At 38.8% G+C, this 21,927-nt stretch overlaps 1 protein-coding gene across 1 annotated transcript in view; it reads right to left on the bottom strand.

Moving 5' to 3' along the window:
• The window catches only part of COL24A1 (collagen type XXIV alpha 1 chain), a gene marked incomplete at both ends in the record, with an annotated part of 253,479 nt that overhangs the window by 140,078 nt on the left and 91,474 nt on the right, over positions 1-21,927 (bottom strand). Inside the window, 4 exons of the mRNA XM_080916055.1 lie at positions 2,387-2,440; positions 6,651-6,695; positions 8,038-8,091; positions 17,540-17,593. Coding sequence (XP_080772181.1) covers positions 2,387-2,440; positions 6,651-6,695; positions 8,038-8,091; positions 17,540-17,593 — 207 coding nt within the window. The remainder of the gene's footprint in view (positions 1-2,386; positions 2,441-6,650; positions 6,696-8,037; positions 8,092-17,539; positions 17,594-21,927) is intronic.

Below are 21,927 nucleotides of genomic sequence, written 5' to 3'. Positions count from 1 at the left end.
AATTATACTATTAAAATGAAGCCTTTTCTCCCTCTTCATTTTACACTATGGCTCACATCTGTGTGTGGTGTTACAGGTCTACAAAGTTGCACTTTAAGCACTGAAACCTAATAGCCATCACAAGGAATAGTCTATATGAGTTTTCTGGTCAGTTAATACCCATTTAGGTGACAACAATGAGACATCTGTAGGGTGCTGGGCCAGTTATTGATGAGCTCATTGGCGAGCGTTTATAGGACATGAATGGCAGGATAATCTATGAATAATTGTTTTCCTAATCCATTTCTTTCCTCATTTAAAGATTGTATTTTCCCATAGAAGGAGATGACCTTTTTTGCCTACAGGAAGTTTGTTTGACAGTAAAGAGTTGAAGTAGCTTGCGGATGCCCTGCAGTCTTGGTTTAACATTCAGAGCCTCAGAAGGGAGGGGGAAGAGAAACCTTGTCATGGACAGAAGAGAGAGAGGGTAGGAAGCAGGAGAGAAGGGAGAAACATGGAAGAAAGAGATGGACAAAGGGAAGAAAGGAGGAAAGAAGAGAGGGAGGGATGGAGGGAGGGAGGGAAAGAAGGAGGGAGGGGGCGGTGAAGGCACAGGAGAGAATAAGGAGTTTGAAGACTATTATTAAGGTCCATCAGGTCCTAATAGTTCTCTGAGCTTGGTGCAAAATGGAGAACTCCCTTTCAAAGCAGGGCTTCCCCTTCTCCACTGCTGTGATGTGGAGGATGTCTCTAAGCACAGGTCTCTGACCTTATCTGCAGAATGATCCTGCACAGAGCTTCCTGCAAGTGTTGCATGGTTCAGCGTACTAGTCCTGCTCAGTCCTTCCTGCCTGTATGGTAATTAGGTGCTGCGTTATGATCAATCAGCCCTTCCCATCCATAACCCCCCAAAGCCCTTATATACCCTACCCCCTGAACCAATAGAGATAGATGTCTCACTGAAGCTGTTTTTCAGGAAGTCCTTCTGACAAACTCGTGGCTATCAGAACCCCATTCACTGCTTTTGCTCCCTCGACCCTCATGGGTCAGTAGCCAACAACCCAGAGGAAAAAGGAACCTCACTAAGGGAAGTGATGAGGGAGGGGAAGGAAGAGAGAAAGAGAGGCAATGAAGGGAGGGTGGATGCAGAAAAGGAGAATGGGGGAGGGGGAGGGAAACAGAAAGAAAGAGACACACAGAAAGACAGACATATAGACAAACACAGAGACAGAGACAGACATATAGACAGATACAGAGACATATAGACTAGGGTTGAGTGGAAAGGTTGGCGTACCACCACCAACTCCCAAGAGTTACCCAGGTCACAGGGACAGGGGTAGCTAAGGAGAGACAGTCATTGAAGGCTTTCTTCAGGTTCCTTAATAACAAAGGCTTGCCCTACTTCTGCTGTGATCCTAGTGAGGGGTTGGGCTGCCTTTCACTAAAGACAGAGATCAAACTGCTAGCCATTTTGTGGATATTGGGGCATAACATTGAATTTCTTAGTGCTATTAGGTAGGATAAAGATTAATCCCAGAAAAGAGAATTACTTAAACTTTCTGGTTTTAAATCACCTTTCTAGAGTTTTTGGACACACATTCTCCTAGTATGTTTTAGCTATCAGTGTGTTGTTACATTAAAAATGCTCCAAGTCTTCCTCCAGTGACCTAAAATGTGTTTAGCTTTTTTTTTTTGTAGGATTAAACATCATAAAAATTTATGTGTTCAGTATATATGAAACAAGCCTTAATTTGGGAAATTGGGTAAGAATACTCTGTCACATCTATGAGTTTTAAATGTTAAGTTTGCAAAAAGTTAACAATCCCTATAAACTGGCCTCTTCCACATACTGAACACACTGAATCTCTGTGATGTTGTGTGTTTATTGTAAAGATCATCTAAAACATGAGAGTCAAGCAGGAAAACACGGGCTAGCACATCCTTCCAAAGCAATACAGTGATGAAGGCTATGCAATGGTTGTGTAAGGAACAGACTCTCTCTCTCTCTCTCTCTCTCTCTCTCTCTCTCTCTATATATATATATATATATATATATATATATATATATATATATACACACACACATATATATTGCCCCTATCTAATCTACAAATATTACCCTATTATTTATTAAGTTTCATAATGTTTATTATTTTGTATTACTTTGTATCTCATTTGCAAACGTTTTTAAAATGTATCCTAACGTTTCTTTATTTCATTCTATACCTATACAAATACAGAGGAAGCTACATAGCTTATAAATTGCTCTTTGAACAGTGTTTAACATCTTACTGGTTTCCCATAAGTTAAAATTTGTTCCATTTAATTTGTGTAAGTCATACATTTATCTTCCTGAAAAAAAAATGTCTTTTCAAACTCTTCAACTTTTTAAACTTCAGGCACGTACCTTTAAGCCTTCTGGTCCTGGTTCACCCACATTCCCTTTCCGACCTGGTTTTCCCTAAGAGAAAAAGGGAAAAGAAAGGACAATAAACACAGTGACCATCACTTATAAATGTGTCAAGGTGTCCTAACATCGAGGAAATGCAGTCAGTTCTATGAAAGGGACAACTTCAAGATACCGGATGCTTTTAGTCATTAACCACTCAGACTACAAATACTGGAGTGTCTCCACGTGTCATGCACAGTTCTGAGCTGTGAGCTCAGAGGGAACGTGACACCTGCTCTCATAGCATGAACACTTCCGTGAAGATGATAAAAAATTAAGTGCACATTATATGTATTATGAACACATAGGCATACATACATGCATGAGCACACGCATGTTATATTAAGTAGTGATAGATACAAAAGACAACAAATTAAGCAGGGAAGGGAGATATTGACTCTTGCAGCTTTTGTATGGCTTCTATGGGAGGAGACCTCATTGCAAGGATGGCACTGGGGTACAGGAACCACAGCCCAGGTTCAGGCAAAGGCACACTGGGAAGACCGAATACCGAAGCGGCCATGAGGGGTCAGTGTGGCTGGAGTGGAGATGCAGATAGAGAAGATGTGTAAGAAGATGAAGTCAAGAAAGAGAATGGGGACTAGGAAGCTGGGTCACCTAAGACCTGGTAAGTCTCAGTAGGTTGTTTGGCTTTCATTCTGAGGGAGGCAGGAAGCCTTAGGTGAGCCTTGAGCAGGAATGCATGTGGTGGGCGTGATGCATATTTAACAGCTCTCCCTGATGCAAGGACAGAAGGGAAGAGTGCAAATGGAAGTCCACTGCAACAAGCCAGTGAGGGATGCCCATGCAGCACAGGCAGCTGGGAGATTAACTGATTATAGTGTCATTTGTTGTAGAGGGTTTGGGATGTGGCTGGTTCAGAACCAAAATACAGTGGGTCAGTTTTCAGTCCCCTTAAGCAGCCATTTCTTTCTTTCCTCTGTTTGTAACCTAAGATCTGACAACTAGCTACAGCATTTAGAATGCACAGAGAGCTAATTTCTGCCGACCAAAAGGCTAAGAATGAGTTCAGACAACACCTGAGACTCCAATGTCCCTGCTTTTCCGGAACCTAACCTTAACTAACGTTTCTACAAATGTAATTGCGAAGTGTTGTGATTTTACATTTTTCTCTGTTCTGTCACAATGCAAACTTCATAAAACTTGCTATATTGGACAACAGTATTTAACGTAACCCAAATCTGTGTTCCTGGGCCTGGTCACTCATTTTTTTGGCTCCAAAACAAACTCATGCTTTTGAAGTGATGGTTGGGTTTTTGCATCAACAACTAAATATTTTCAGTTCTGATTGAAAGATATTGTGCTGAAAGACTTGTCTAGGATGTAGTGGGAATTGTTAGAGAGGAGACGCGATTTTCCAATATTTTAAATTTCAAGATAATAGGGAAGTTAATACCAGAGACCTAGGACTTTTACCCTCATAATCTTCACCATGTAAATACATAAATGATTTCCAGAAGACAGAATTGGTTTTCATACGTTCTCAGAGGTGTGGGTACTGGACCACTATGAGATGACAAGGCTGGGAAGTGGCTGGTAGGTTCAGTAGCAGAAGCAACTGCCATCTGTCATTGTTCTGGAAGAGCTGGGACCTAAGTGGGACGATCAGATGCAGTAGGGACGGGGGAGTTTTACTCAGATGAGAGGAACGGAAGAGCACTTGGAAGAGAGACAAACCCTGTACGTTCCTTCTGCTTTTATTTGTCTGGTGGAAGAAATCACGTTAGGCCTGTAGGCTGGCAAGAATGGTCCCCTAGATGGAAAATGATCGCCAAGTCAGAAGGGAAGAAGTATTGGATGAGTGCTCTGGATCACAAAAGGATGTGGTAAAATGAAGAATGAAATGGAAAATTCCAATTTTAGGAAGATCAATGAACTGACTATTCATTCCCCAAACAGGACAAAAGGCCGAGTCAAAGGGGAAGAACGGAAACTGAGCAGGCGCAATGAAAACGCCAAACAGTGGTGGGACTTTCTCTGCTTGGAGCGACGGAGAAGGTAAAGCAGAAGAATGAAGATGATAAAGGAAGTAAACAGTTTCAGAGAGGACGTTATGAAATAGTAATTCAGAAACAAACGAATGAAATGGGCAAGAAAATAGAATTCAGAATGTAACCAGAAAGATGGCGTTGGAAGCGTGCGTGTAAGAGGTGTTTGGAGTCATGGGGAACCATGCCAAAGCGCCGAGGTGGGTGTGGGTGCCCCCAGATGGGGAGATTATGCATCAGGAAGGAAAAGCAAGAGAAGTAAGATGCTGTCTGGGAAGTGAGGGTTTCTAAGTGGAAATAAGGAGATGCTAGAACAAGGAAAATGTGGTACCCTTACCTGGACCCCACAAAATTGGATAACCCTGAGAAGGAACAGCCTCTCCCCAGCCTGCAGTCAGCCCTGGGAGTGTGTCAGGGGCTGACCAGCGGAGGACAAGCATGGGTTCTGTCCTAGGATGCTAACACAGCGGGCGGACTTAGTACCCTGTCCGTCTGTCTTTCTAGCCTTTTCTGTCTGTCCAGATTTGGCCCCAACCCTCCTCCTGCTCTTGAAACTGATTCAGCCTTTCACCTGACTACAGGACCAGAAATTTAGCTAAGAATAAAATTATTTTTTCTTATACTGACATTTTTTTTTTTAGCAACCCAGTTTTACTAAAATGGATTGGAATGTGCCATAGTGAAAATATTGCTTTTAATTCTTAACATACAACTCATCTAAGAACCACAGGAAATTATGGAACACTGTATGAAATTTAGGCTGTAAATAGATATCACTGGAGTCACTATACTCATAATCTTTGAAACCACGCCATTCTGGATGGTCACAGTGGGATTATGACTTATGGACCAATTTAATCACTGGTACAAGAGTTTGTTTGTTTTGGGAGGGAGTTAGCCTTGAAAACGTAATATTGAAACCTTATTTTCCTATAATATCTTGCATAGTTTTCAGTATCAGGGCTAATTCACATGATGTGCTTGAAGCAACCCTAGTTCCTAATTGGTCCTCTGCAAACAGAATACTAAAGAGTATGTGGTTCTCTCATTTTCCAAGGAAGAAAATGTTAAATGGCCTCACTTTTACTAGGCTCAAATTACATTTTTTCATAAGATTTTCCTTACAAAGCAATAAATGTTTCCTTTTCATATAAAAACATTGGCTCAAAACAAACAGTAGGTGTTCCCGTGAGACAAAGGCACAAGTGACTAATTAAAGTCTCACTAAATACAAAGCAAAACTTAAGCGTGTGTAATTTGTAATGTGCTCAAATGAAGAAGCAGATATATTTCACATGAGCTCAGTGCCTCTTAAATATAACACACACACACACACACACACATATCCTAATTCTTTGCAATCTTTGACTATGGGTACAAAAATTATTCAAATGCATTTCCACATCTTAGAAAACAATAGTTTGCATGTCACAAGATGGTATTGTCTGATTACAATTAGGGAGAAATTACCTACTAGTTTTTCATAATTTCTACACTGGTATATTGATAAATCAAAAAATTTCAGAAGTTTTCCTAAAATTACCTGACTGGGAGCCCTTTTAATAATTTCCATAAATTTCTAGAACCATAAAACCAATGGGAAAAAGGTAAGTGACAATAAATAATTAAATAAATTGGCTGGGAATTTAGCTGCGTGACAGGGTGCCTATTTACCATGTCCAGGGTCCTGGGGTCACCCCTCAGCTCTGGGGAAAACTCTAGAAATACCCAGTTATCAACTTACTTTATCTTGGGGGGGTTTAGGATAATAATGACTCTAGCTTTTGCCTTGTGTTATTAATTAAAATGTTATACTTTCAAACTATTACAAGGCTGTTTTAAAGACAAACACATGCATAAAAATATTTTAATTTATTTGGAGAGTGTATATATTATATTCCCCTTCAGCAAACATGAAACAAAAAGTCATTTCTTTTGTCCAACCAAAATTATAAATTTAATTTTATAATTAAAAATTTTTACCTTTAAAATTTTTTCTTGAGATAACAAGACATTTACAACATTTCTCCCTTTTCTTCATCCCAAACCCTCTAACGGAGACAAGGTCTTACTGTACACCGGACGGTAGCCTGGAATTTGTTATGCCCAGGCAGACATTGTCCTTGGGATCTTCTTGCCTTCTCTCCAAGTACTGAGGTTATTAGCAGATACCACCTTACTAGGATTTAGGGAATCACTCTTGTGATACTTACCCTAGATCCCAGTTCTCCAAAGGGTCCAATTGGTCCTTCTTCTCCCTTAGAAATAAGTCAGAACAAATCATGACCTCAAATAGAGTTTAAAAACAGAAATATTTATGCATTGCATTTATTCTGAAATCTGAAGCTTGTCAGGAGATACAACAAAAGTTCTACCATAACTTCCTTACATTTTAAATCTAATCTTCCTATATTTTAATATTTTGGTGATTATCTCATAGGAACACGTGGTATTAGATTGCTTTTTAAATTGGTGGATGGCATATTTTATACAGAAAATTAGGATGGGAAAATTAAGGTAATTAAGGATCTCTGAGATTACTAAGGATAATTGCTAATTTGTTGTCTACACAGAAATGCAACTCTCTTCTTGGCAGATGAAAATCAACACAAATTTTTACGGTATATATTTAACAATCACTTGTACGGAATGTGTTCTAGGTCCATTTGATACTTCATTTATTCATTCATCTTCTCCTCTCCCCCTCCTCCTCCTGCTTCTTCTTTTAAGACTGAGTCTCTTCTGTAGCCTCAGACTTGTGATCCTCCTGCCTCAGGGTTGGGATTACAGGTGGTCCTGCCATACCAGGCTAAAGGCACAAGTTTATAAATTTTAGTTTTGTCTGCAACTCGAGACACACAAAGCACATCTGATCCTGTCTGAATGTAGCTCTGAGAGCCCACTAGATATCAGATATCACTCAAATGACGCTTTCCTGTCAAACACTGTATTCGTTACTAATTTTAGTCAAATTAGCTACACTGTCATGAAATATAAAAATCTGATATGCTTTTGTAAGGGTCAAAACTGAATGGTGGAAAAAGAACAGAGATAAACATATTCAGAGAAATCCAAGATCTAGGCATTATTTTCCAAGAAGAAATAAAAAGCAAGTGTGCTCCATTTACAAATGCAAAAGTTTTTCACACTTTTAAGTGAATAGTCAATATTATTAGTTTACGTTACCACTCTTGACTGCATGTATAGACCTCCTTAGCATCGCATGCCTTAGTTTTTGATAAACAGACATTTTGTTCAATTGGCAAGTCAATTGAATATAATTTATTAAGTCACAATTATACAATGGTCATAAGTAGTAAGTATGAATTCTAGTCCATAGAAGTTTCATTCTGGTTGCAGATTCTTTGGCACTTCATTGACGACTACTGAAATAAACCACCAAAGAGTTCAGAACTCTGTGATGCGATTCCAAATTCCATCCATAAGTGCCAATATAAATAACCTGAAGTCCTTTACAGAGAAAATCATTCACACTAAGGAAATTCTTTTCCTTAAGCAAAAACTGAAGTGTCTCAAAAATTTAAAAAAAGGAAATTCCAACTAAAACCTTGCTGACTGGACATGAATTTCCCTCCATACCTGAGTTCCTTTGAGACCCGGAGGCCCAGGGGGCCCTCTGTTCCCAAGATGTCCCTATAAAAGCAATCAGATATAGAAGATGGAAATTATGCAGATATATTTTTATTAGCCAGTATTACCACAGAGGTGGGGATGCAGTTGGGTACCATTTCTCATTAAAAGATATCAGAATGAGGTGACACAGAAGCTCAGCAAAAGCACAAAATATGTAGAAGATGTTAGGTTTCAAATAATTTGTTATTTTCAACTTTCAGGCATCTTTTGGGATGATTATTTTTTTATTTAAAGCAATTGGCAAAACTGTTGGTATTCTGATAGTAAATATACACATAACAAAGTATTCCAGAAGTCGTCTGAGAGAGCAGTAGAGTGTGACATTTGTTGTTCATATGAAGGGGCCTGTTTCTCCATCATACATGTTGATAAAATAAGGGTAATTTACAGGAGAAACGGACCTTATCACTAGGACTTTTAAAGACTATTGAATTCTAACAATAAAACACTTTAAAGAGTGATTGCTCACTGGATGAAAACTTATTCAAAATAACTGTACAAGTGACCTTCTGTTTATCCAACACCATCCACCATCTGTTCAATGTGGCATTTTATTAGTGGTTTTGTTGGAAATGCGCAATGTCTCAGAAGAGTTTTATGTACAACCTTCCTAAGTTTATTTTGCAAGATTGTTACAGTGTTTCTGTCACAATTAAAAGGGTTTTTTAAAAAAAAATCTGTTTTAATTTAGTAGCAAATGACTGCATGGCATTAAAGAATAAACATGCCCTGGCGACTTGCACCTTTAGTTTTGGAATTTATCAGTGACAGACCATACAAGATCCTCCTATAAATCTTCCTCATTCTGGCCTATGCTTTAATTCAAGGAAGAAATGGAAAATGGCTGCTTAGCTTCTGTGTGCATTCTTGCAAGTGTGAGACATGAACATTGTCACTCGAGAAACTACAGCACTCAGGCTGGTAAAACAATGTTTAATGGACATTTCCTGTTTTTGAAAGGAAAAGATGCATTAGGGAATGGAAGTGAAAATAGGTTGTTTTAGATTAGTCTAACACATTGATGCATTTATGACAAAATGACTTTAATTTCCTCCAAGGAAATATTTGCTTCCCCTCTTGACCTTGCGGTTTGAGGTTAAATGTCTCTAACTCTGAATATAATGGTAGATGTGCAACAGAGACTGAATTTTGTCAACTTATTCAGCGTCCCTAGAGACAATGACTGGTTAGCAGGGAGAAAGGACAGACTTTCCTCTCCCTATTTCCAGCTTCAGTGAAACTATGGAGCAAACAGTAAAGATGCCCAGAGAATGTAAAAGACATTATGTGTAGATGGGGTGGAACATTAATATTGTTAGAATACCCAGGGCACAGAAGGAGACCAGCACATTCACTGCTTCACTGTAAAACTCCAGAGTTGTCTTTTGTAGAAAAACATGGGGGGGGGGGGGGGCTGGAGAGATGACTCAGTGGTTAAGAGCACTGACTGCTCTTTCACAGGTCCTGAGTTCAATTCCCAACAACCACATGGTGGCTCACAAACATCTGTAATGGGATCCAATGACCTCTTCTGGTGTGTCTGAAAATAGCAACGGTGTATACATACATACATACAAAATATGTACATACATACATACATAAATAAATAAATCTTAAAAAAAACATGAAAAAAATGAAAAACCTAAAACCCATACAAAACCACAAAGGATCCCATCAGTACAAAGTCTTACAAAGAAACATGAAGCTGGAGTTGTCGTCCTTACTGACCTTAAAACACATCTCACAAAGATGCTGAGATGATGAAACCAAACAGCCTCAAAAATGTATAATGTTTAAGCCAACAGAATATGAAAATCTAAGAATAAACCCACCAAACCTCCCTGGTAAGGGTTCTACACAAGGAGAAAAGGGCGGTCAGTCTTTTTAACAGTACTGGGCAAACTGGTCCTTTAGGATGAAACTGAGCCCCCTCTTTAATCCCTAACTTCAACAGGCTAAAATGGATTAGACTTGAATATGAGATCTGAAACCATAGTTCATATAGAAGAAAATATGGGAAAATGTCAAAACGCTGCCGGTGCCAATGCCATCAATGTGGAAACAACGAAAGTTCAAATGAGGAAGTAAAATGACCTCACACTGAGAGCCTGCGTGCCAAGAAGGACGTGAACAACTTGCCCAAAGGGCAGGTTGCAGAGTGGGTGCAAACCCCGTACCCAATGTTGCATTGAAACTAAAATGTATAAAGGACTCTTACAGCTCAACTCAAAGCTCCATACAGCCCACTAAAATTTGGGCGAATGATTTGGGGTATATATGCAAAATAATTGCAAACAGACTCTCAGAGAGCTACGTGTCTATATCTGATGACTCATCATTTACAATAGCCAGGAGTCTGGTTACACTATTGTTCATTAATGAGTGGGTAGAGAAAACGTGCTATATACAAAAGTTGCAACTTTTAGCTTTAAAAGGAAGGAACTGTTATCACAGGCTTCAAGATGAATAAACCATGAAGACATTATGCTAATGCAATTAGCCAGACACAAAACAGAAAATTCCACAGGACTCAACTTATATAAGGTATATAAAATACACAAAATCATAAAAGTTCATAGTAAATTGTCCTTGCCTGGAACTGAAATAATCAAGAGATGCTTTTTAGTGGGCATTTAAAACAAGCAAGATAAAAAAGTTCTGGAGAACTGCCCCAAACCACAAGCAAACATATTTTAATTATTATAATACTTACTACACACTGTTGAAGCTGTTAGGAAGACACCCTATGTTGCAGGTTTTGCACAAATGCTCATGCTTGCACGAGCGCGCGCACACGTGCGTGTGCGCGCGCACACACACACACACACACACCATTTTTCTACAGGTTTGTTGGAATTATGGTTTATATACTTCAATTTTATATTTTTATATTTAATATCTGTCACAATTTGCCTCCTAACCTCTGGAAGTAGAACTAGGTCTCTTTCTGTTGTGTGTATTGCCCTCCTACTGTCATTATTTTATAGAATTTCCACTTGACTAAATCTAAGGCATTCAATTCAAATCCCAGTTCATCTGTGAATCTCCAATGAATATGGCCACACTGACTAGTTTCTCCTCTAAAACTCCTAGCTACCCACTCATCCTCTGCTGCCTAATAATTATGCTTTTAACTTTTCCCACATGGAAGACATGGTTTTTAGAAGATTATAAATTCCTAGTACACAGAGGACGATGTCTTAATCTCGTTTTCTAGTTACTTCTTAATGTACTACAAGCAATAACACCAAAAAACTTTATCCTATATACAAACTCAATAAATATTTCTCAGCTGACGAAACACTGCCTAGAGAACAGAACTGTTAATACAACAAAGATGCCTATAAAATCTTGACTTCTTGGATGGAAAGTCATCTAGAATGATCTAGAGTCATGCATCTTTTTCTTGCTAGGTTGACTTACCCCAATATAGATAGACAAATGACGTGCTGGAGTCAGTCAGGGCAAGAACTGTTTCCATGTATTACACAACAAAACCTCACAGATACTAGGCTTCCTCTGTAAGCTAATTGGGACTTCAATACAAGACATACTAACAGCCTGTCTCAGCCTTCCTAATCCCATAGCCAAAGCAGCAACACAAGCCACTGGAACAGCAAACACAGTGTCTATCCTCTGTTTACTGGCGAGCAGAGAATATTTATTGGGTACTCATACTTTCTCCAGCGACCAGCAGAGGATGTGGTTTTGCTGATGTTATGGTATTCAGATTGCCAAATTGAGTGTCTGTCAGGAAGGCTTGCTGGAGAACGTTTGTATCTGTAAACAAATGCACACATACGGACCTCCACAGTCAATAGAACCATAAACGACACGTTTGCAATCTCGGTTTGAGATTTTCAGTCAACTGGCAGAAAATGAACAGAAGATAAAAGGCTTTTCAAGCTTTTGCCTGGAAAGAATCCTTCCTTTTATTGAACACAGGGCAACCATTCCTTTTCAGACACAGTGTGCATGGCTTTCTTTTTAAAAATATATTTGTGTTTATTTCACTTGTATAGGTGCTTACCTACATGTATGTATTCAGATCCCATGTATCTGGCACCCACCAAGGACACTAGAGAGTGTCAGGTCCCCAAGAACCAGAGTCACCATGTGGGCACTGGGAACAAAACCTGGGTCCTCTGCAAGAGTAGCAAGTGCTCATCCTCACTGAGTCATCACTCCAGCCCTTACATGGTATTGTGGGTGATTATGTCAATACGGCTTTAATAATTTACATTATTCCCACTTCCTAAACAAGACGTCATAAAAATAAAGTTCAAGGATGTGTCTAGGACACAGTATAGGTTGCTGAAAAAATCATATCATATATATGACATAAGTATGGTTGGCTTTATTTTTCCTGCCTAGGAACAATTCGAAGACAAACGAGAAAGTCCAGGAGTATAGATAAAATCAGATCTCTCATTCTTAAAACACAGAGTCATATTTTTCTCACTGTTACATTCTATAATTCTTTTGATAAAATGTCTCCTAAGAGTTGTTTTAAACTCCAGTTGAATGCAAAATAAATTAGTCCGCATTATTGATGTTAATATATCTATTAGTTCTTATATTGAATAAATAATTTTAGAACAACAGACTCCAAGAAGCAATCATCATCTGTTGTCAAGTCAGCCACTGGTATTTGTTAAAGTATCCGGCTTTCAGGCCTTTTACTCAACTTTTTAAAAAGATGTGTGAGTGTGGTTTTGTGTGTGTGTGTGTGTGCGTATGAATGTGTGTGTGTCTGTGTGTGTGAATATATGTGTGTATGTGAATGTGTGTGTGAGAGTGTGTGTGTATGTGTGTGTGTGCCTGTGTGTGTGCCTGTGTGTGTGTACATGAAGACTCACACATGCACACACATGTATATGCATGCTAAGGCATTCACGGAGAAACCAGAAGATAGCCCAAGGGACTCTGTTCTGTCCTTTTACTAAGTTAGTCTGAGTGTGACTGATCTAGGGTCTTCAGGCCCAGTAACAAGTGCTTTACCTCCTCAGCCAACAAGAAGGCACATCAATCTATTTTTAACATTATTAAAAAAATAATTACTATTTTATTTGTGAGTGTGTAAGCCTGCTTACCTGTATGTGCACTATTTGCACACAGCTTCCAAAGGAGGCCAGAAGAGGGCATCAAATTCTCTGAAACTGTTACCAGTGGGTATAAGTCACCTAATGTGTGTGTTCATAGTGCACAACCAACTTTTGTCAGCAACTTATGTATTTACTATATAAGGTGTGTGTGTGTGTGTGTGTGTGTGTGTGTGTGTGTATGCTTGCATGATTTCAACTGCATCACATGTGTGCAGGAGCCTACAGAGGGCAGAAGAGGGTATAAGATTTGCCAGAAATGAAGCTACAGGCCACCTTGAGCTGCCATGTAAGTTCAGGGACCTGAACCTGGGTCATCTCTCTTAACCCCTGACCTATTTCTCCAGCTCCCATCGTCCTTTCGTACTGACCTCATAGTTTGCTATAACTGTTGATGTTTCCTGTTGAACGAGAATACCATCTACAAGAGGCTGATGCTTCTTACCCATGGTTAGTATTTTAACCCTCATCACCTGACATCACACACACACACACACACACACACACACACACACACACACACACACGAAAGCAGTTTGGGGTAGATTGAATGAATGAATTATTGAGTGAATGAGTAAAGAAACAAAGATGCTTTTGTTCAAGCTCCTAAGCAGGCAAAGGCTAGAGTAGAGCAGTAGACACTGCAACACGCTTCTCTACGCTGTATGTCTTTCTTGCTTCTTATTTCTACATTTATCTTAGTTTACTGATGGCTATTATTTCTATATGTCAAAATAAGTATTTTGTCATACTCATCCAGATCTGCAAATTCTCCCAAGTTCTCTGTAATTTTCCCACTAAAGGTCAATACATCGTGGTAAATCAAAGTCTCTGCCTTTTCTCTCTCTTCCATCATATCTCTCGTCAAGTTATCCTGTTCTCTTAAAAAACAAAACAAAACAACAACAACAACAAAAATCTTCTAAGTAGCTTTTATCCAATGCTAGTGAATAAATCATCAAGCCAGTGAATTCCAAGTTCCTGTTGTGAAATTTAATTCAGGCCACTGTAATATATTTAAAATAAATTTATCTCTCTTTTTTAAAAGACCTTGAAGTTTAGCAGAGAGGCAGACATGCATAAAAACAGGTTTAATATATGGAGACAATTGTTTAATAGAGGTTTTTCAGGGACACGGGGAAAATAAATGAAATGTTAAGGAAACTTGGACAGTGTTGTATGTGATGCCCAGATACTGTCTGGCTGATGAGAAGTTCAGAAAAGAAGGTTACATCCTGATAAAAGAACTGCATCCATGAAGCCGGGAGGTTTAAACAGGCACAGTGTGGTTTGTTAATCTATGAAGTCTGGCTGGAGCGGAGCCTTTGAAAGGTAATGGTGAGAATTAGTGTGTGCGGCGGAGTCAGGAGCCGGCTAGAGCACAGAGACCAGGCGTTAAATATAAAGGTGCACGCGTCTGTCTCTGCAGAGATGCACTGAAGCGCTCCTAAGAACCCAAGGAGAAGCATGGCGGCCTGAGATGGAGACTCCCACAGAGTTTTTCCTTTGGCATCCTCGCTGTGGGGCGGAAGGAATGCCAGATCCCAGCAGGGAGAGCAACAGGAGGTCTCACCTACTTATCCGGGATCAAAACTGAAGAGGGCCCACGTTACAGCATTGGCGGTGCAAACAGTCTCAAAAAAAAAAAGAAAGAGGGGAACATTTCGAGTCCAGAGAAACGTTTGAAAGGTTATAATGGATGGCACAAGGTTGCTCAGGGCTCCGGAGAGGATTTGATGGGAAGCACACGTGGGCCAAGGACGCGCAGAGGCATACTTCCCAGTGGAAAGGAAGTGAAACCTGGCCGGAGGCGTGTCGGTGGGTGGCGGGTGAGCTTGCCAGGTAAAACTCCGATGAACAGTGACATTTGAATTTCAGATCAGCTGCGAGTGACATTTCCTTTCAATACTTTCCAAATACCTACGGCTCCATTCTCTCACAAGGTTCCCATTCCTGAATGTCACACTTGTCTGTCTCACAGCTGCTCCTCAGTCACCAAGTCTTTCCAAGAGTTTCCCTTCTGACAACTGTGCACCCCCGCCCCCCACTGTGAGCAATAATCATTACCTTCGTGAGAAGGGCTTCCTTGCTTGAGGACACCATACATTTCTTTGGGGGCACGTGGCTGGCATAACTGGAAAGCGAGCCCATGTATTCACACCTAGATTTTCTTAGGCTGTTGAGATCTGAATTCTAACCCTTTCACAGTGGATCGGGCACTTTCCCTGTGTGCCATCTCTCCAGCCCCCAGCCTGGAAAGTTCTTGAAAACATAGATTAGGCTTTTCCATCTAAGATCTGGGACAGTGGCTCCCACTTGGGAGTCGCCCGAAAATTTTTGTTAAATGAATAAATCTTTATTATTGCTCCAGGCCTATCTCCACTAGTACATCCTGTGCTCTGGCCCAGGGTGAGGCGTCTGCTGTCTTAAATGGAAGCCTCGTGCACTCACCCTCATCCTCAGACAGAGCTGTGCTGCAGTCTAAGGAGCCCTGCCCCATGCCTGCCCAACCTCTAGGCTTGGGCAAGGAAGCACACTGAGTGTCTGCCCAGCACCTCCGTTATGATTCCTTACAATTGCATTTGCTATTTTCTTTACTATTGTTGAGTGCATGTCCATGCATTGGTGTGTGCACATGAGGGAAGAGATCCTGAGGCCAGAGGCTTCCTAGCCTCTGTAGCTAGAGTTACAGGTGAATTAGTTGACACTGGTTTTGGGGCTCAGGCGTGGGTCTCTATAAGAGCAATATGTGTTCTAAACTACCGAGCCATCTTTCCAGTTCATTGCCAAGATTTTGTGGTTCCTTTGCTTTCCTTCAACTTCTTCCTGGTTTGAACTATCCTTTATAGTGACTTAAAGGCTATCTTTTAAAGACACAAACCAGATGGCATATTTGCTACTTAAATAACGTTGTTTACTCCCTGATTCCTGTCTGATCAAGTAGAAAGTGGAGTCTGATCATAAGTGTTCCCAGCTCTGTGATCCCCAAGCCAAGTATGAAGAGCCCAGACTTGGCAATTTTTCGTTGTGGAAACCCTGGCTGTGCTACTTTATAGTTATGTGACTGAGTACATATCTTCTTTATACATTTTCAAAATGTTTATTTATTGCATTCATAGATGCTGTGGTCAATGGCTGGATGGTGGAAGAAAACTTGGGGCAATTAGCTCTTTCCTTCCACATGTAGGGTGAGGGGCTCAAATTCTGGTTGTGGCTTTGAGTACAGTTTCATATCTATACACATATGCATACACAGAGTATCATTCTATATGATATATATATATATACATACATATATACATATACACATAGTACCATTCCATATTATATATACATATACACATAGTACCATTCCATATTATATATATATACACATATATACATATACACATAGTACCATTCCATATTATATATATATATACACATATATACATATACACATAGTACCATTACATATGATATATACACACAGCCATTCCTTATGATATATATGTATATACACACACATACAACACACATACATATATACACATACACATAGTAACACTCCATATGATATATATATACACACATATGTACATATATAATCACACATAGTACCATTACATATGATACACACACAACCATTCCATATGACATATATGTGTATATATATACATATATACTATACACATATACATATACTACCATTCCATATGATACACACACACAGTGCTGACAGGTGTAGCATCTACCTTCCCTGGCCTGACATCTCCTTCTCTACTTTCTCTACCTACTTCACACTAACACCTTCCCCTTGAGATTGAATTCATTCACTCCCTCACCTTCAAATTCCTGCCATCACTACTTCATGGTTTTGTTTCTAACACCTGCTTACTTATGACACCCAGTCTGCATGGCCCCCAGGGCATGTATTGATGATGAAGCTGGTGCTGACTTCCTGTGCAAACACAGAGCAGCAGGGAGGGTGTGAAACTGCTCAGGGTCCTTTGTTTTCATCAGGTTTCCTGTGTCACACTGAGGCTCTGGACAGCACTGTATTCTTTACTGTAACGATGGGCATTTTACCAGTGATAAAGTCCCTTTCCCACTTACTGTCCACTATGACTTTAAAGAATTGTTCTTATTTTTTCTCTCCTTCGGAGTGACATCTACGATTTTTAAATTTTACCTCTGTAACACCTACAAGATTCAGAAAATCACTTAAAATTGACTGGATTCTAAACTCGAGATGTCTATTACCAGTGATTCTGGTACTCTTAAGATCTTTTTCTACATATATTAAGAATTTAAGTGAGAAAATTCTAGATATCTACATTCAGTATGGTTTTTATTTGTTTTTTTACCTTTGGCCCTTCAGGTCCGTTCTGTCCAGGAATCCCAATGTCTCCTGGAAAACCCTAGTAGAGATAAAAAGATAGAGTTTACTCCACAGCATATTACTTTAAATCTATGAGCATATGAAACCTTCTGTCTGCATCATATGTCCAAGGTAAGACAATTTACTTTCTTCAAAATTCGATGTAAATGATTATTAAACATCTTTTCCATACTGGGATTAAAAAAAAACAGTATCTTAGAAAGTGAATTTGCTTTATGAATGATTCTGTGAACCACATTATGTGAAGAAATGTATAGCCTGGTAATGTGCATACCATATTTAAAATATGTATTGTGTGGAGAAAAAAATCTATTGAGGATGTTTGTGAGAGAGACAAAGTGGTGAACCTAAGGGCCATTTGCCACAGGTTATGAGACAGTTAAACACAGACTTACCGATTGTTTCACTCCTCAAAAGGAATCTGTTTTACCTGATATTTATTTCATGTATATATAAAACTGTATTCATCTAATATTTTCAAGCCTTCTCTCCTGAATACTTTATATTTACTGGGAAGTAAAAGTCACTGTGGCCTTGAAGTAATACGCTTGTCTCTAGTTCTTGCTGAAACACTGGCCAGGTGACCTCCATCTCTTACTCAACATTCTCCTCTCTACCAACGTTCACCACCTGAATGAATATTACCTGGAGCTCCCAGCCACAGGGTTTTCTACTTCACCGTTTGTCTTCTCTGAGAACTCTGACACCACAAAGCAATGTAAGACAGTGTTTTGTCTTGTTTTGTTTTTCTGTCAGACTGTAAACTCCTTGGGTGTACTTCATGTGTTTTCCAGTGTCACACTCCCCAGCCAATACCACAACATCTGGTTTGTAGCAATTACTTTAAAAAGTTTTGTTGTTGTTATTGTCAAGTGACTGACTTACTTCTTTTGAAAAAGAGGACAGCATGTCCTGTGGCTAATTTACAAACCTTGGTCCCCATTTACAACCAGTCAGAACACTGGCTGAGAGCATCCTCATGGACACAGCCATGAATCGTCCAGCTTCCAGATGACCCCAGAACGCCTTAACGTACCAGCAATCAAGAAAGCTATCACAAACATTGAAGCTAGAGTAATTAAAAAAAATGACTCTTAAGGTGTTTGGATAGGAGTTTACAACCCAAATATGGAGGAAAAGGATTTTCTTTTTTTAATGGGGAAAAGAACTGGATTGAACTTAACCACAATAAATAATAAATATATTTAAATTTTAAGTTCAAACAAATTAACTTTAAAACTGGCCATATATATACATATACATATATACATATATACATATATACATATATACATATATACATATATACATATATACATATATACATATATACATATATACATATATACATATATACATATATACATATATACATATATACATATATACATATATACATATATACATATATACATATATACATATATACATATATACATATATACATATATACATATATACATATATACATATATATATATAAACATACATACACACTCATATATGTGTGTGTATTGTATGTACAGGATAAATAAAAGTTAACTCATTATGTGGAAAAGTGATAGAAAAAAATCAACAATTAAGCATTCATTTGCCCATGTTTATATTCTGTACAGCTTTGATCCAAATAGTAGGTAAGGGTATCCCAGCCCCCCCCCAAAGCCTATAGCAACACCTCACATGCAGCCCCACAGACAAGGACAACAAGACATGTAAGACACGTGCTTGCAGATGGAAGAACATAGGACAACCTGCTGACCTGCCAAAACAAACCTCAGTATGGTCAGGACTCTGGGGTGTGACTATCAAATTTTAAGGAAAGCAAAAATCAAGGGCCATATAACGATACACCATGGGACTCTAATCAACATAGACTGTGGGGGATGCTGAACGCCAGATGGCTTTGTGCTTCCTCAGCTTAAATTATAAGGGGGTGAAGAATGGAGAATGAACAGGCACATAGAAAGAAACCCAAAATTTATAAACAAAAGCAAGACACAAGCAATTCTGCCCTAACCTTACAGCACTTATAAGGAAATATGTCTGGAATTTGTGTGTGATGCACATTTGTTTCACAATGTGATTGTGATTGTTATTTATTTTTACAATGAAACAGTAACAAAAATCAGGTAAGTCTGATGTATATGGTGAACACTTGCATCTTTTGTGACTCAAAATATCAACAGGATACAAGAGAACAGATGCAAAGTACCACAGACAAAGAGAACAGAACAAAAGCCATCAAAAGAAGTAGAACATTTCAAAATCAAAAGTTTACTTAAAATCTCTGAAGCACATCTGCACAGTTATTAAAGGAAAAAAATTCTATGTCCTTCCCACATGGGTTAGCTTAGAAACTTGGCCAATGAACATTCTCAATATTTTAAATATTCATAGCTGGACTACTCCCAAATACAGATCTTTTCATTTAAATAATACATTCCAAAATAGAAAAAAAAAAAAAAAAAAACGAGTTAAGTGATAACACCCAGAGGAATCTTCAACTCAATGTTTAAATTTACTGCTCACTCTGTAAAGCCAGTGATGGCACTGAATGCCAGAGAGTTGACATGCTAAAAGAATTACAGTAGATTCTTAGGGCCAAGACTTCTTTAGTTTAAAGTCATATTGGCAGGCAAATCTACAATAAGTGAAGTAAAAACAAAAATCTGATAAAAAGAGATGTCCAGATTCAATGATTTATATTTAAAATAACAGTAAGCAGTCAGGACATCTTCTCTCCCACAAAGAGCCTCACTATTTCTGTTAAGTCATCATGCCACACTTCTTGAGAACATAATACTCTAGCAAAGAGGAGGAGGGAGGATGAGGAGGAAGGAAAGAGAGAAACATGATGAGGAGGAAGATGAGAAAGAGAAGAAAGAAGAGAATGAGGAGGAGGAGAGGAGGAGGAAGAGAATAAAAAGGGGGGGAGAGAATCAGAAGGAGGAGGAGGAAGAGAATAAGGAGGAGAAGGAAGAGAATAAGAAGAAGGAGGAGGAGGATGAGGAGGAAGAGGAAGAGGAGGAAGAAGAGGAGGAGAAGTCGAAAAGCCTGTCTGGCGGTTCCTCAGAAAATTGGACATAGTACTACCTGAAGAGCCAGTTATTCCACTTCCGGGCATATACCCCAGAGATGCTCCAACAGACTTCTGGTGCTTTCTTAACAAAAAGTCTGATCATAAATTGTTACTGAGAAGCAGAAAAATGAGGTAGCTTTAAAAATAATAAGTGCAAATGTGTCTTCTATTTCCAGAGCTTTCACATCTGTTTGCTGTACAGGGTGACTCAGTGTTCTCTCCAGTAAAAACAAAGTTTTATTATTCTCTAATCACTAAAGGCTGGAGACTAATTCGCATGCATTTTTTATAACGAAACCTGGGAACTGAGGCACTAGCAGATTGCATTCGGTTCCTAGGAAATCATAAAAGTGAAAAACTGCCTTCTTACTTAGTGGTAGCCAAAAGCTCAAACACTAGTTTCCTAAGAAGGTAAATGTTTTATGGCACACATCAATATTTTGAGTAGCTTTCCAATGAGACTAATATATTTCAGTTTTTAATTGATCTATATTTCTTCCAATTAAAATTGCAAATGGATAAACAACAAACAAAAAGTAAATATAATGGCCGAATTAACGAAAATCAGTCGCAAGATGGAACAAACCGCACAAAACACAAGTGTTTTATGGTACGTGAAAAGGTCAGACTATGAGTCATTTATACAAACACTTTGGAAAATGTGGATTAATGTAGAATAATGAAAAGTGTTTCAAAGACTTCCTATGGAGGAAAGAAGAAAAGAATAGAAAAAAAATGAAAAAAATATAAAGATGCAATTCCTAGCAGTGGTAGCTATATCTGTTGTTTTGACTTAATAATGATATGATAAATTATTCTTAAGTAAATTAAATAGTTTAAATATTTTGATTTTTACCACATATCAATTATATAATTTAATAAGTCTTTTATGTTGTTATTTAACAAATTGGTATTGGATACTGTGATAAATGATACTGATAATTAAGTTCAAAGTATCTGGAATCACCCAGGCGACATCAAACACACCATTGAGGGATATTTAGGTCAGCCTCTGGGCATGATTGTAAAGGATTATCTTAATTAGGTTATCTGAGGTGAAGAGAACCACTTACACAGTGGGCAACACATTCCATAGTCTTGCACACTGTGGGCGACACTATCCCGTAGGCTTGCATAAAGAGGAAGAAGCTATCTAAGCACAAGGATTTTCTGCCTCTGCAGATGCAACGTGGCCATTAGCTTCTGCTTCCAGGGCTTTCTGCCATGATTGACTGTAGCTCTGAACTGGGAGCCCAAATAATCCTTTCTCCCAT

The sequence above is a fragment of the Micromys minutus genome, assembly GCF_963924665.1.
Source record: "Micromys minutus genome assembly, chromosome: 4".
NCBI lineage: Eukaryota > Metazoa > Chordata > Mammalia > Rodentia > Muridae > Micromys > Micromys minutus.
Note: the sequence above shows the minus strand (reverse complement) of the source record. Positions and strands in the feature narration are given on the sequence as shown.